Source organism: Miscanthus floridulus, chromosome 18 (assembly GCF_019320115.1).
Source record: "Miscanthus floridulus cultivar M001 chromosome 18, ASM1932011v1, whole genome shotgun sequence".
In the NCBI taxonomy this organism is placed as follows: Eukaryota; Viridiplantae; Streptophyta; class Magnoliopsida; order Poales; family Poaceae; genus Miscanthus; species Miscanthus floridulus.
This window is the reverse complement of record NC_089597.1, coordinates 22,190,915-22,206,337: the sequence shown is the minus strand read 5'-3', so window position 1 is coordinate 22,206,337 and position 15,423 is coordinate 22,190,915. Positions and strand designations below refer to the sequence as shown.

At 46.7% G+C, this 15,423-nt stretch overlaps 1 protein-coding gene across 1 annotated transcript; it reads left to right on the top strand.

The window, feature by feature from the left end:
* The first annotated feature begins 10,593 nt into the window (after nt 1–10,593).
* Nucleotides 10,594–11,809, top strand: LOC136522812 (protein STRICTOSIDINE SYNTHASE-LIKE 10-like). The gene has a single exon (XM_066516614.1). The coding sequence runs from the start codon at nt 10,634–10,636 to the stop codon at nt 11,657–11,659; it is 1,026 nt and encodes a 341-aa protein (XP_066372711.1). The 5' UTR covers nt 10,594–10,633; the 3' UTR covers nt 11,660–11,809.
* The last annotated feature ends 3,614 nt before the right edge of the window (nt 11,810–15,423 follow it).

Here is a 15,423-nt window from a genome sequence, read left to right as displayed (position 1 = left end):
TCTAGGCTTTCTAGTGTTCTTTGATGTAGACTTTTCAGTGGTTCTAAGTAGGCTAAGTATGCTTTCTAGGAATAGTTACAACACAATATAACGGCTAGTAAACCTGCCTCTGCCTATATATATGCTTTGCAGGATGCATTGCTAACCAAAACCAAAACTAGTATTTGCTTTCGTTAGAGTATGAATGTCTGGAGGGTCGTCTAGAGGAAAGAGTTTTGGCAGTGGGAGAGGAAAGGGGGGACGAAGGGAACTCCCATAGTGTGGGAGGGGTCTCTTAGTCCTGATTTCTTTGAGGAACTAGTTGATCAGTTTCCTTCCGAGCGCAAGAGTGATTTCACCAAAGAGTGCCCTCTCAAACGATACGATAACCGAAAAGAAGATTGGCCAAAATGCATGCATGGTGAGGACTGCTTAGTGTAGATGTTCACTAAGGGGATGGATGGAGGCCGTCGCTTCTTCAAATGCCCATGAGCATGGGTACTTACTATTACTATTCATTTGTTAAATATGTTTCTCGATTGCATTACAACTTACATGACATACTTATTGCAGTCTTCTGAGTCCAAAGAAAACTATGGGTTCACTAGGTGGGTCGATCCTCGTCCAATTTATAGAAAGGGAAGTTAGCAGTGGTTACAAGGACAACGAAGACGATGACAACAACAATGGTGCCGGTTCATAGGAGGCACTTTGCAATGATCCATATTGCACCTGCCCTAATCACAAGAACAAGAGAACTCCGCCGCCACCACCACCACCACCAACAATGGGAGGATACTATGGAGAAGGTGCAACACAATTTGCTATGTGGCCACACTACTAGGAGGAACCTATCTTATTCACATGCTAGATCCATGTGTTTGTTGTTTCCTTTAATTACCTAAGGCATGTTAGGTTTAGTCGAAGGACCTATGTACCCTTGTTTGGTACATGTTCTCACATGCCATTTCATGTGCTTGTTGTTCGCTTCAATCACCTAAGGCATGTTAGGTTTAGTCGAGGACCTCTGTACCCTAGTTTGGCACATGTTCTCACATGCCATTTCATGTGTTGTGCATGTCGAATTATGTAATGCACTAGTTCGTTATGTTTTATTTGCAGTACGTGAACTCGTTTCACTACCTACGTAATATTAAACTAAATATTATGACCACAAATAATGAAAACAACAACACAATGAAAAGTCCAATACTAGGGCACATTAAACAACATAATGATAATAGAAGTACATGTCGACAAACTAAATAACACAATAAATAGCCTAAGTATGTCCATAATTAAAGTGTAGTACATGACAACACAATGAAAAGTCCAAGACAAGACAACATTGTTCATGAATAAATCATACAACTAGCAAGTCATGGAGACTACTGAGTGCAACGAGGCCACTTTCCCTTCCTTAGGGCATCGGGATTCTCCTCCATCGCTGCTTTTGCTTGGCGCGCACGCTCAAGCTTCTTCTCCCTCTCCTCCTGTATGCAGCAACACGCCTCCTTTCCTTCTCTTCCTTGTGCTCCTTTTCTGTAGCCACCTCTTTGCATCTCCTCTCGATCAACTCCTTGTCCTTTGCCTCCCACCGCAAGAGTTTCTACATCCACTCTTTGTCTTCTGGCTTGATCTCAGTGTCGATGCACTGCTCAAAATCACAGAGCGATGGAGGGGTCTGCAATACATTCAAATGTTACACACCAAATAAACTATGCATGACTTTATATGACACAAAATAATTATTACACAACATCAATTTCCCACCATCTTGTTAATGCGGGGTTGACGAAGTGTAGGCTCAAAGGCAAAATTGGCACACATCCAATACCTTTGCCTATACGTGTCCTCTTCATTGAACTTCGCTACCTTGCAAGGATCACCGTAAAAGCACATGGGCACTGGAACACCACTAGGCAAAGGCAATGGGTCGAAGGAATTTCCGGTCATCCGGCCATAACTACAAATGAACCAATTTCATTCTAAGAACCAAAAGCAATGACCATTAAACCCAAAACCTAGGGTTTTCCATTTGTTGCACATAAATGAACCAATAATATAACACGATTGATAGAGATTACCCTGGTTTACTAGCTTTACCATGCCTTGGCATCCTACCGTTACATAGTACAAAAAATTAATAATCACTTCAAACAATAAATACTAACGTATTTAGGGTTGCAAAATACACGTAATATATACCAAACCAATGCGTAAAAAACGAGGAGGGGAGAGAACATACCTTGCTCTCGAAGATCTATGGATCAAATCCAACTTTCCAAGGCCAAATTGCTCGATTCAAGAGATTGGGGGGAACGAGAGAGTAAAAACCCGAGAACAAGGAGGAAGAAATGAAAGGAGCCTCGGCTAGGGAAACCTTGGCGTGGATTTTGAATTCGAGGTCAGCGCCGAGATCCATGGCTCCGAGGTCAGCGCCGAGCTCCACGGCTCTGAGGTCGACGCCAAGATCTGTGGCTTCGACCTCGGCGCCAGGATCCGTGGCGCCGACCTACCTACCACGTCAGCGCCACTTGGATGCTCCGTTGTTCCCGGCCAGGCATCTCGACGCTAAGATCTACAGCACCGAGAAGTGTTACCTTGGCGCCATGGGCCACGGCGCTGACCCCCAGGGTCCAAAGATCAGTTTACATCGTTCAGGGGGCCAAACGTAAATTTTCTTCAAAAAATGGGCCAAATTGAAAAAAAATTGGGTCCTACGGATGACAGCGGGTCGCGTAGGACGTAGATAACACATTTATACGCTCGCGAGCATACTCGCGATCCTAATTTTTACCTACCTTGCGCATACCTAGGTAGGAATGATGAAAATTCAGCTTGAATCAGATTTCTTGGTTATGGTAAAACCCTCAAATTTTCTGAATATGATCTTTCCGTTAGAGGTATTGTTTAGAGAAGCTAAGTTTCTTCTAGACACACAGTTTATTTCTTTTGATGTGAATTATGTTTTTAGGGAACTGATGGGGCTAAGGCCCCTGTAGAGAACTTTATTAAACAAAAGAGTACAAATTACAGAAACAAAAATAGAAACAAAACAAAGCTAGATCGAGGTACAAAGCTACAAAGTTGTGCAAGGCAGCTTCAAGAGACAAAGAAGGAAATAAAGAAGATAGCACTAACACCCTAATCAACTACAATTGTTGGATCCATTGGTCATAAGCTTTAGACAGACTTGTTTTCACCCTTAGGGAGACAAGTTCTACTTCTGTCAGGGACCAATATTAGGGTACCCAAAGAGAAGGAGCTAATGGTCATCAACACTAATTTGCCCGAGCAATCAAGTGCGCGACTACGGCTTCAACTGGCCCCCAGGGGCGTGGCCCCCACCTCGTCTGATGGCTAAGGCACGGGTCTCGCCTTGACCGACCCCTGGGGTGTGAGCCCCGCCTCGCCCGACGGCTGAAGAACGGGATCCACCTCGCCCGACAGCTGGAGTGTGGGCCCCGCCTAGCTCGACCGCTGGGGTACGGGCACCGCCTCGCCCGACCCCTTGAAAGGGATTCCGCCTCACCCGACCCCTAAGGGCAAATCGGACACCGGACAGGAGCGCCCCCATCGGGCCCGCATTATCCCCAACCACCATAGGTGTGAGATATGGGCCCAAGGCCACGCCTATGATGCCATGAAGGGGACGGACATGTCTCGACATGACCCGCGACTTGCGACGGGCCATACTTGGGCATGCATGCCCCCAATAGTGCTGGACGGGCTGGCACTGTGCTATCAAATCCCTGTATGGCCCCAGTCAAGGGGAACTATTGACCATACCGTGCGCGGTGACAGGGCTGGACACCACGACCGGAAGACGATGGCTACCTATAGCGGGGACATGACGAGGAGTCGCTACAGGAAAAACAGGGCCCTCCTGCGGGGGAAGAAAAGAAACACAGCCCCGGAGCTTTCTTCTTCCCTGTTTTTCTCTTTCTTCTTTTCCTTCCTTTCTTTTTCCCTCGTGTACCCTAGGCCTTCCCCTTGGTCTATAAAAGGGAAAGCTGGGCTCCCTATCTAGGGACCTGATCCGACCAAACCCGAACATAAGTCTTTTTATCGCACTTCGCCACTGGAAAGCAACACCCTCACTCACCCACACTCGCACACATCAGAGACTTGGGGTCCTGCCCCTCTCTCGTCCGTTTGTAACCCCTACTATAAACATCCAGTGCTAGTAACATGAGCAACAACAGCGAACTGGACGTAGGGACGTTACGCCCGAACCAGTATAAATCTCGTGTCCTCTAAGAACATCATCCGAGCCAGACGCGCAATCTAAAAATTTACTAGTGGGTGACTCGAAACACCGACAGTTGGCGCGCCAGGTAGGGGCCTTTGCACGTCTCGACGTCCCCATTAGGCTTTGGATGGCCAGCCATGGCATCAGCTAGGTTACGAGCACGTACGTGCGCTTCGGGAGCCTAGACTTCGTATTCACCATAGACGGAGAGCTGGCGCGGGCGCCGGTCCCCGCTTGGTCTCCCCGCCCCGCTAGCCTCGACACGCTCGTCGAGGCCCTCAATGAGCTACGGCTGCATGCGCTCGGGTCTCGAACCCCCGAGAGCGACTAGCCCCATGACTTCGACTACGGGAGGCTCGAGCGCTAGCTCGACACCTTTTTGGGGCCCCGACCGTCTTAGGAAGACATGCGTCGCCTTGTCTTCTCCTTCGCCAACATCGCGACCTAGCTGGGATACCTCTCCTAGGACTCCTCGGTAGCGTTCCCATTTGACCTACGCAACGCCACGGGGACCATAGGCCACCTCGTTACACAGCGCATGCGTCCGCCCCCCACAAACAGCGAGTTTGTGGGCATGGCGGACTACGTCGTAGAATCATTCCACGACCTTCTCACAGGGGACTCAGAATCTATCTCTGACTCCGACTCCGGTACGGGAAGCCATCACCCCTCGTGGGAATGCTTCATGGCATAGACCCCTAAGGGGCGCGTTGAGAGCGTCCATGAGGGAGGGGCTGACCCGCCGCATGACGATGACGACGACGACGAAGGCGTGGGGTCTTTCCCTCACATGCGAGAGGAGCACCTACGAGCGCGGCGCCAGGAGCTCGAGGAGGCACGGCTCAAACTCGAGCAGGAACGCGCGGAGCTCGAGCAGGAGATCGTGAGCCAGGAGACGGCGGGCGCGCGCGTGCCTGGGCCCACGAGGTGAACCAAAGGATCGTCGAGGACGACGGAGGCCTCACGCATTTCGCTCGAGCGAGCCAGAACATAGCAGCCGCGGCAGCCTTGCTCCGAGGGCTCCCCGAGCCCATGACGCCCGAGGACTGTCGAACTCACCAACAGATCCGCACGCTACTCGAGCGTGCTGCAGTGCAGCAAGCGGAGAGCTCGTTGTCCCGACGGCGCGAGCTCGACGCTAGCCACCGCGCACCCTCGGGGCAGCACGGAAAGGATGTCTCTGTCCACCAGGCACCGCGTGATGACAGGAAGCGAGTTGCGATCCCGGTGCACGAGCGCCTCAGCCACGATCGTGACGCCTGCGACACCCTAAACGCCCGTAGGCGCGAACGGGACGACAAGCGGGAGGAGGCCAATCGCGGCTACCACCCTCGCCGGGGCGGGCGCTACGACAGCGCCGAAGACAGGAGCCCTAGCCCGGGCCTACCGGGGCCTCAGGCCTTCGGCCGGCACATCCTCAATGTGCCCTTCCCGCCACGATACCGGCCACCGACCAATGTCCTGAAAGTACTCTAGGGAAACAAACCCCGGGCTATGGCTCGAGGACTATCAGCTTGCCTGCCTAGTGATGGCTTCATTATCCGCAATCTCCCACTGTTCCTCACCGACTCGGTGTGAACATGGCTAGAGCACCTCCTGCCCGATTGCATCCGTAGTTGGGCGGATCTGAAGGAGATCTTCATGGGTAACTTCCAGGGCACCTACACACTCCTAGGAACCCATGGGACCTCAAGAACCGCCAGCAGAAGCCTGGAGTCAGAAGCCTAGAGAAACTCTCTGCGAGTACATCCGACGCTTCTCCCTGCAGTGCAACGAGCTGCCTGACATCGCTGACGCGCAATCTAAAAATTTACTAGTCGGTGACTCGAAACACCGACAACTTCTTTGAAAAAATAATTCTTGCATTCCTGAATGCCAATTTGATTGTTATTGAAAATAAGCTCATTCATTGCCTTCCAGATTGTCCAACTCATAAGGATGACAGCTACCATGAATAATTGACTGTGCATTTGATCTTTGATGGCCAATACATTTTCAAAAGTTCCTCCTGTTTGAATTACACTCAAACCCAAGAGACCCCAACACTGCCGAGCAAATGGGCAATGCCAAAACAGGTGCTCCACTGTCTCCTCCACCAGCAATGAACAAATTTCACAGTTGTATGTTTGAAGAGCCATATGCTTTCTCCTTAGAATATTCCTTGTGCTTAGCCTATCTTTTAGCAGAAACCAAAAGAAAACCTTGTGCTTTGGTTGACAGGAGGACTTCCTGAGCCACTTAAAAGCTGGGTCAATTTCCTGATGATTTAGTAGCCTTCTATAAGCCACTGCAGATTTGAATTTAGATGATCCCCCAGAATATGTCCAGACATCACCGGCATCCTCATTTATGACCGAGTTCTCCATCCTGTGCTGAATGCTTAAGACTTTAAAGGCCACTTGTGACAGGGGTAAAGCAAAAAGCTCAGTGAACTCAGCTTTATTGAAGGCATTCTTTACAGAAATATGTTTCTTCTTAGCAAAGGAATATGCATGAGGGTACTGTTCTTCAAGGATACGTGTACTCCATTTGTCCTTCCCGAAAAACAAGAATCCCCACTGTTCACCTGGATATTTGCCATTTCTTTAAAGGGAGCTAAAAGTTTCAGCACGTCCCTCCACCAGAAAGACCCCTTCTTCACTGTACCCGGTAATCTGCCATTCCTACAATATTTTTTCCAAACCAAATTCACCCAAGATATATCTTTTCTGTTAAAGAATTTATCCAGGTTCTTCATTAGTAGTGCCTGATTTTGAAGCTCTAAATTGATGATTCCTAAGCCTCCTTCTTTTTTAGAGTTGCAGACCATTTTCCAAGCAGCTTTGGGACGACTTCCCCCATTTATATTGGTTCCCCTCCAAAGGCAATTTTTCCTGAATTTATCTATCTGCTTGATTACAGCTTTGGGGATTTCCAGAGTACACATGTAGTATGTAGGCAGAGAGGAGAAGACTGCATTAGTGATCTGGAGCCTACCAGCTTGATTTAACATGTGAATTATGTTCCACGTTCTTGTAATATCTGTGCATATAAGTTAGCTCGCTGTAATTTGTTGTGGGACCCGAATCAATCCTGTATATGCGTAGACCCCCTCTCAGAGTTTGTAATTACTTTGCTGGTCATGATCTTCACAACCTCCATGAGACGTAATAAAGTTATGACTCTTTGCTTTAAAAAAAAGGATCTCGTATCCACGTCCACGTCCGACGGGTACCCGTCGGGTATATTTAGAAGATATCAAATAATAAATTTATAGTTAAATACACATAATTATGTCAATCTCACTTATATAGAGTCCACTAGGAAACTATCTAATAGCTCACATCATCGTGCATGGGAGCAAGACGATATTTACGCACGGTATGTGGTTGGTTTAGTTCCTCATTTACGACAAGTTTGGCATGCCTGCTTTCTTCTTTAAGAAATCCAACGGATCTAGGCCGATAAGACATCGGTAGTGCTAGCCCTGGATGTCCAGACGAATGCTCGCATGCTGCACCCCGTTTCGCGTGCTCCACGCGGAGCCTGCGCCGCCTGAGCGGCAAGAGGAGAAGGGGGCGGCACCTCCGATTCGAAAGGATCCGGCCACAGCGGCGTATGGATGCCCTGCCGGCACCGTGAGGAGGACACACCAAGACCATGCAACAGAAGGCGAGGAGGAGAGATGCAACACCCGATATGCGTTTTAAACATCCAAATACAAAAGTTACAACATACGTCTGAAAGCAGATGAAACATTTGAAACATGCTTCTGAACCACTTGAAAAAAATACCTGAAAACACTTGAAAACCATTGCAACCATACGCAACATTCAGATAAAATACATGCAATGGCCCTGTTTGGATACTCTAGCACAGCTAGAGGTTAGAGTTAGTTTCTAGCTCAGGACTAGCCCTGAACTAACTCTAGCCTAAGAGATGTTTGGATACAAGGGTTAAAATGATAATAAATGTGCTTTTCAAATCATTGGTGCGGGTAAAAGTAGAGAGAAAACAGTGGACCCCACCTCAAATAGCCCCAACTAGCCCAAATAATCACCTCTTTGGGGGGATAGTTTTTTAGTGTGGGCTAGTTGCAAATAACCCACTCTAGCCCTTCTGTTTGGCTACTTTAGGGCTAGTTGAGCTCCAACTAGCCCAAACTAGCTCTAACCCATGGATCCAAACAGGGTCAATGTATGTGTGAAACATATGCAACATCCATATAAGACACTTGCAACATGCATCTGGAAAATACAGATAAAACATTGGTAATAGACCTTTGCACATACGTGTACAACTATTGCAACATATGCAGCATCTCAATCAACTTTTACAACATCCATCTGAAACACTTGCAACATACATTTGAAACATCTGAAACACTCGAAACATACGCTTGCAACATGCGCTTTCAACAAAACATGGCAGTCAAGCGGGCGGAGCACGGCACAACGGGATCCCGGTTGTGCGGTCGCGGTGGAGAAGGAGGATGGCAGCGGGCGGGTGGCTGTGCGCCCCCCCCCCCCGGCGATAGGGCGCACACGGTGACTATGTTGGAGGCGACAACATCAGTCAGGTGGTGTGGCCTCACACGGAGAGCACGCCGCGGTGGTATGGGGTGACAGTGGAGAGGAAGGCTGGCGGGAGACGCGGTAGAGAGGGAGGCGTGCCGAAGCCGTGGCGGAGCCGATCGCGGAGCGATGCGTGAATTTTTTTTAATATGCGGTGTCTGTTAGGGGAGCGGGTAGGAACGGCAGCTTCTAGACGTCAGGTTCACCAACAGGGGAATCCGGCGCGGACGGACGTGTGACTCCCAGCATTATTGATAAGACATAAGAGGCCTTAACCTATCTAATAACTAACTAAATATTGAGATCATTGCATGATATATTGCAAAATTGTGCCTATGGTATGTACGCGTTTGAAGCTCAGTATTGTCTGCAATGACCTTGGTTATTCAAAACTAAATGCTCTTAGATTAACCATGCAATGTCTCGGTATTTACGTTTGAAGCTCTTAGAAGAATCTGAGTAGACGCGTATGTCTAAATTCTGGCTCTGTCCTTGGTCACGTTCCATTCAGCTAGCCAACTGAGCCGACTAAAGAATAGGATCCGAGGTCTCAAACTAATGGTGCCCGATTTGACGAAACCATTGCATTGATGTTAGGATGATGTTCATGGGATGAAGTGTTATTTTTTTAACTCTACCAAAAGATTGATTTTGTCTGACTGCTTGTAGCAAAATTTTAGATATGTTTTTTTTTTCTTATCTCTCTTTTTAATGGGAAGAATTTTTTTTAATTTTCCCCTAATATATACTCTCTCCGTTCTAAAATAAGATGCTTTGGTATTTCTAGATACATAACTTTTTTTTGACGAATCTAGATACATAATTTTTGTTATGTACTTATATACCATGTTTAGATACATAGCAAAAATAATATATCTAAAAAAGCTAAAATATCTTATAATTTAGAATAGAGGGAGTAAATGATAAGCTTATTTGACCGGAAAAAACATATAAAATAGTTTTTTATCTTTAATTTATCATTACGTGACACTTCGAATACCAATGTATTTATGCATGTTTTATACTCTAATCTTGCATATGTTTTGATTAATTGGTAGCCAAAGTTGATTAAGTTTGACTTTCCTTTAATCTGATAAGTTATCATTTCTAGGTGGAGAGAATATTTACTAAGAAATACTCCCTCCGTCAACAAAAGAATATAATTCTCGCTTCCCGATGAGTCAATCAGTCTGAACTTTGACCAAAATTATATAAAAAATACGAACATTCATAATGCAAAATTAGTATAATTAGATTAGTCATAGAATATATTTTCATAATAAATTTATTTAGAGACATAAATATTAATATTATTTGCTATAAACTTGGTCAAATTTGAGCTACTTTGATCGACACGGATCCTATAATTTCATTCTTTACTGGACAGAGTAACTTATTCTGGCCTTCAATTTGATGAACGAGTGCTAGGACTAGGAGGTAGAATTTTGTGCCAAGCTCAGTGGTCTAGGCGCACTGGGCATGAACAACTGCTTGAGCCTTGGGGTGCTGCTCTACTCGTACGGTCGTACCGGGAGCGGAGCAAAATCCCGAAAACAAAACTGAAAAAAAACGGAGCCCCGGGCGAGTCGGCAGCGACCAAACAAATGGAGCCGAGGTGGACTCGGACAACACATCGGATCGGACCCTGGAAAAAGAGGACAAGGACGGACTCGAGAGTCCTCACTCCTCAACACGGACGGCCACGCAAGGCCGCGTCGCGTCCGAGTCCGACACGGCCGCGTCGCACCCACGCCAATAAAAACGGCACCTGCCCGGCTGCCCGCTACGCCGTCGCATCATCAAACCAAAGTTGAAAGTTGTTCAGCTCCGTCGGCCAATTGACGAGATGGGGCGCATTAAACACGCGGCGACGCTTCTACTCGCCGTCGCCCTCGCGTTCCTGCTCCCGGCGTCGCTCTGCGCCGCCGAGCCGATCAAGACCACGCCCACGCTCTGGAGCTTCCACTTGCCGCTGCCCGACGGTGTCACCGGCGCCGAGAGCCTCGCCTTCGACCGCCGCGGCCAGGGCCCCTACGCTGGCGTCTCCGACGGTCGCGTCCTCAAGTGGGGCGGCAGCGCCCTCGGCTGGACCACGTTCGCCCACAGCGCAAACTACCGGAAGATCCCCCTGTGCACGGCGTCCGTGGTGCCGTCGGAGCAGACGGAGAGTATGTGCGGCCGCCCGCTTGGGCTGCAGTTCTTCGCCATGACCGGCGATCTCTACATCGCCGACGCATACATGGGGCTCATGAAGGTCGGACCTAACGGCGGCGAGGCACAGGTGCTGGCGACCCAATCGGACGGCATGCCGTTCCACTTCGTCAACGGGCTCGACGTCGACCAGGCCACCGGCGACGTATACTTCACCGACAGCAGCGCCACCTACCCGCGCAGGTTCAACACGGAGATCATGATGAACGCCGACGCGACGGGGCGACTGCTCAAGTACGACGCGCGGACGAAGCAAGTCACCGTGCTCAAGGCCGACCTGCCGTACCCCAACGGCGTGGCGGTCAGTGCCGACAGGACGCATGTGGTGGTGGCGCACACCGTTCCGTGCCAGGCGTTCAGGTACTGGCTCAAGGGCCCCAAGGCCGGCCAGTACGAGCTCCTCGCCGACCTGCCTGGGTACCCTGATAACGTGAGGCGCGACGCCAGGGGCGGCTACTGGGTAGCCCTGAACCAGGAGAAGGCGCGGCTCGACGCGACGGCGCCTCCAGCAAAGCATCTCGTTGGCGTCCGCCTTGGCGTAGATGGTGCGGCGGTGGAGGAGCTGACGGCGGGCAAGGGCGTGACCCTGAGCGACGTCTCCGAGAAGGACGGGCAGCTGTGGTTAGGATCGGTAGAATTGGCCTACGTAAGCCTAGTTTAGAACTTTAGATAGTGGCTATAGTTTTCTTTTTTTTTTTAAAGAAATACCCTAGTATTCGGATTAGACAGTAACGCTTTAGTTAGACTGTATTCCATTTAAATAAATATTATTATTTTTATACTTAGCGAAGGCTTCTTATATACAAACTTGTTTACGATGTTATGGTTTATATAAGCTAGAATTTCATGTTTTATTTGAATTTTTTTTTGCTTTTGTGCTATTTTTTGAAACCTTTTTGCTTTTGTGTTATGTCCAAGTTAATCCGTAGAGGGACATAACCATGACACAGAATAATATTATATTTTTGGCATGACATGCATAATTGTGGATTGCTTGACTTACGAAGTTAGGATATCAATTAACTGGTATGTGGACTCGCTGATAAATAACGTTTTCACGGAAGTTACCGACAAATACACACCTGCATACATACGCGATGTTACCAACAACCACTCAAACTATTTTCTAACTATAAAATTTCATCTAAAGGTTGTAATTACGAGGGGTCGGTCACTAGTCGATGGCATACCACACGTTATTGTTTTTTTTAACACAGGAAAGAGTTTATATTTCAATCATGAGCATGATTACAATCATAGTCCAAGGCTGCCGACGCACAGGTCGGGACACCTTCAGACATAAAACAAGAAGAAAACACTCTCCTGCTAAAATGCCCTAAAGCATGAGCTATTCCATTAGCGCTCCTGTGACATTTTGTGACTTTGAAGTCTTGAAAACAACTCAACATTTCTTTTGCCTGCTCAATGATGATACAACTAGGGGACTGATTTGGAATATTGCAGTTAAGCGCTTGTACAATAGCCAGGCAGTCAGATTTCAGCCATATAGGTCCCGTAGAGGTTGAAAGAGCATTTCAGATTCCCGTCAAAGCCACTAGATTTTCAGCTTCTTCCACGGAGGAACATAAATGGTCACGGGTCCAAACCTGAGAAAACCACCCCGCTCAGACGATTCCTAGCAACAAAACCCAGGCCTGCCTGTCGTGTGATAGGGTCAAGCCTGCATCAACATTGAGTTTGATCCATCCTGGAGGGGGAGGTGTCCAAGGGTACCTTTTCTGGATTGTTGTTTGATCATTATGTTTCAGGAAATCTGAAGTTGAAGTACACAGATTTTTCCCTTTAGCATTAACTGGATGTGCTATGTCTCCCTCAAGCTTCAGAGAACGAAGATAATTTCTCCCTCAAGCTTCAGAGAACGAAGATAATTTTCCAGAAAAAATACAGAGACAGAGATGGGGCATTGGCCAGTCCCAAACACTACCACACGTTATTGTTGAAAGAAGGAGAGTTAAAATATGTATATTTTTAGTTTCAACCAGTATTGCTTTGTTGTAAATAGTTTCTAATTAAGTGATATCTTCTTATTGGAATAAAATAATAGGTATACTTTGTACTCGAGAAAAAAGTTTATAGTAATAAAACAGTTTTCAGATTGTCAATGTCTTTCTTTTGGCTAAGTTAGTCCTACCTCTGTACCTCACTGATTTGAAGGAATGGAAAATATATAGAGATAACATTGGTTCGCACTAGAATTGTTATGAAAATACCTGATTTTGCAAAATGCCTTATATAAAATTAAAAATGTGAACTCCATATATGATGCCAATTTGCCAAAAAGCAGTTGCGCAAACACAAAGCATTTGAAAAGCCCTAGTTTAGTTTTAGTAAATTAGTGATAACCAATGGACTAATTTTTTCAATGGAGATGATTGAGCTATGTCCACACATGAAGTTGAGCAACGCTAAGGAGATGATGGGGATGATTATCATGACCATATGCAAGTACCCAACCTTAGAGAAGAAGGAATTGGAGATGAAAAGGAAGTCTGAAGGCAAAGCTATATTACTAGGGCTTTATGTTTGCTAGCCAAGGTGCAATAGAGTGCATGGTCAGGTTTAGGATAGATATCATACTAATAAAAGAAGAACTCTAATGCGATCACGGTTGTGTATCTAGTGCCACTAGATGATGACCGACATTGCATATACATAGACCTAGTGACATGGTGAGAAGCAAGTGAAAAATGTTTTGGAAAGGGTTGGAAAATGCTAACTCATGTGCTTAAGGTGTTGGTTTTCTTTGGAGCACACTTTGGAGTTGGTACATTTGAAAACTTGCTTTTGAGAGCGTGTTGTTTGGATGTTTTTTTCAGGTCACCGGATTTATCTGGTGCCCAACCCTCAGGGGCACCGAAGAAATTAAGCGGTCAGTGTCTCTAGCCCTGGTTCTAACTTAGCTTGGCTCGGCTGTCCGTGGACCACCGGATTTCTCTGGTGGTGCCCAACATAGAGCATTGAAGCAAGCAACTCTGAGGGAAAAAAATTGTGTGGGCGACGGGTCCACTGAACCACCGGTGCGCCCATACGTTAGATCACTGACGCGTGGCGAGGAAAACTAATCAACGTGCGTCGTCTCCTCCCCCGCATGTCTCGGCTCCTCGCGTAGCGACGTGCAGGCTCGATCATCGGCTCGGCTCCAAGCGCAGCACCATGCTGAGCGATTGATTTGTTATCTTCGCCACGTGTCGATGATCCAGCCTAGGGGCGCATGGGTGGTTTAATGGACCCGTCGCTCACCCAATTTTTGGTGTGGCTGCACGAGGAGACGCCGCGCGCGGGAAATTCGAAAGTGCTCGACGCTTCCCTCGGTGGTGTCCAGGGGGCCATCGGACTTTTCCTGTGGTTCTTTGGACCTCTGTGGAACTCTATCAACATAGCTCCCAAACCTGCCGGATATCTTTGGTGGTGTCTGGGATGTCACCGGAGCTTGCGGACGAGAGGGTTTCTAAATAACCTTAATGTTCACATAGTTAATACTAAAGTTGTAGTGTCCGATCTAATCTACATGTTTTTTGTTGATAAGTTTTAGTTGTCTTAATTTTTTTTAAAAGTCAATATTTTGAGATTCAATTTTTTTTAAAAAAAATTCAAACAATCTCGGTCCAAATTCACATGTAATTTTATTGATAAGTTCTTTATTTGATTTTTTTATTTGAGTTTATTTAATGGACAAAATATTCAATACAAGATTACAAAATATTGATGATAAATACAATCCTATATATACTCACAAATGAGTATGTGATGAAATGGTAAAGATGTTTTATTACTAAGCAGTAGGTCAAAAGTTTGACAGTTTGAGTTTGGAGGACCAGAATTTTTTGGTTTTTCTAGAAACCATTAATAGAGGCAGGCACAATGACCATTGGTTAGAGGCGATCGCCAAGCCCGTCTCTGAAAATCTTATCTATAGTAGTGGTGTTGATGTATTGGATCCGTCAACTGCTTTAGCTGAGAACTTGCTCATGGTTAATGGTTAATCTAAATCCTAAACTATTGCATATGCTAGCCATTTCTTATATCTAAGAAATTGTCATTTGTATTTTTCCTACTAGTCAAGATGTACCGTGGCCATAGTCTATGATTTCTCAGTGATGCCCCTTGTTCTATTTCTGTTATAACTAAGCACAGTTACCTTGCCAATAATGATGTCTACACCCTAATATCATGTTGTTCCTACTTTACCTAAGCACAACTCAATTGCCAATGATGTATTTGCTATTCATGTTGTACTTGACCAGAAAACCATGATATATCGTTTATTTCTCCATTGCTTCACCAATGTTACTCATCGTTGCTAATGTTTACTTGGTTGTTTAGCTGGTAACGACATGCTATTTGATTTGTGCTGCCCAGAAAATTAGAGTGTCCTCCAAGTAGGAGGACATCCATGAGCAAGTG

Coding starts and splice junctions, on each gene's coding strand:
- LOC136522812 (XM_066516614.1), top strand. CDS start 10,634: ATGGGGCGCATTAAACACGCGGCGACGCTTCTACTCGCCGTCGCCCTC.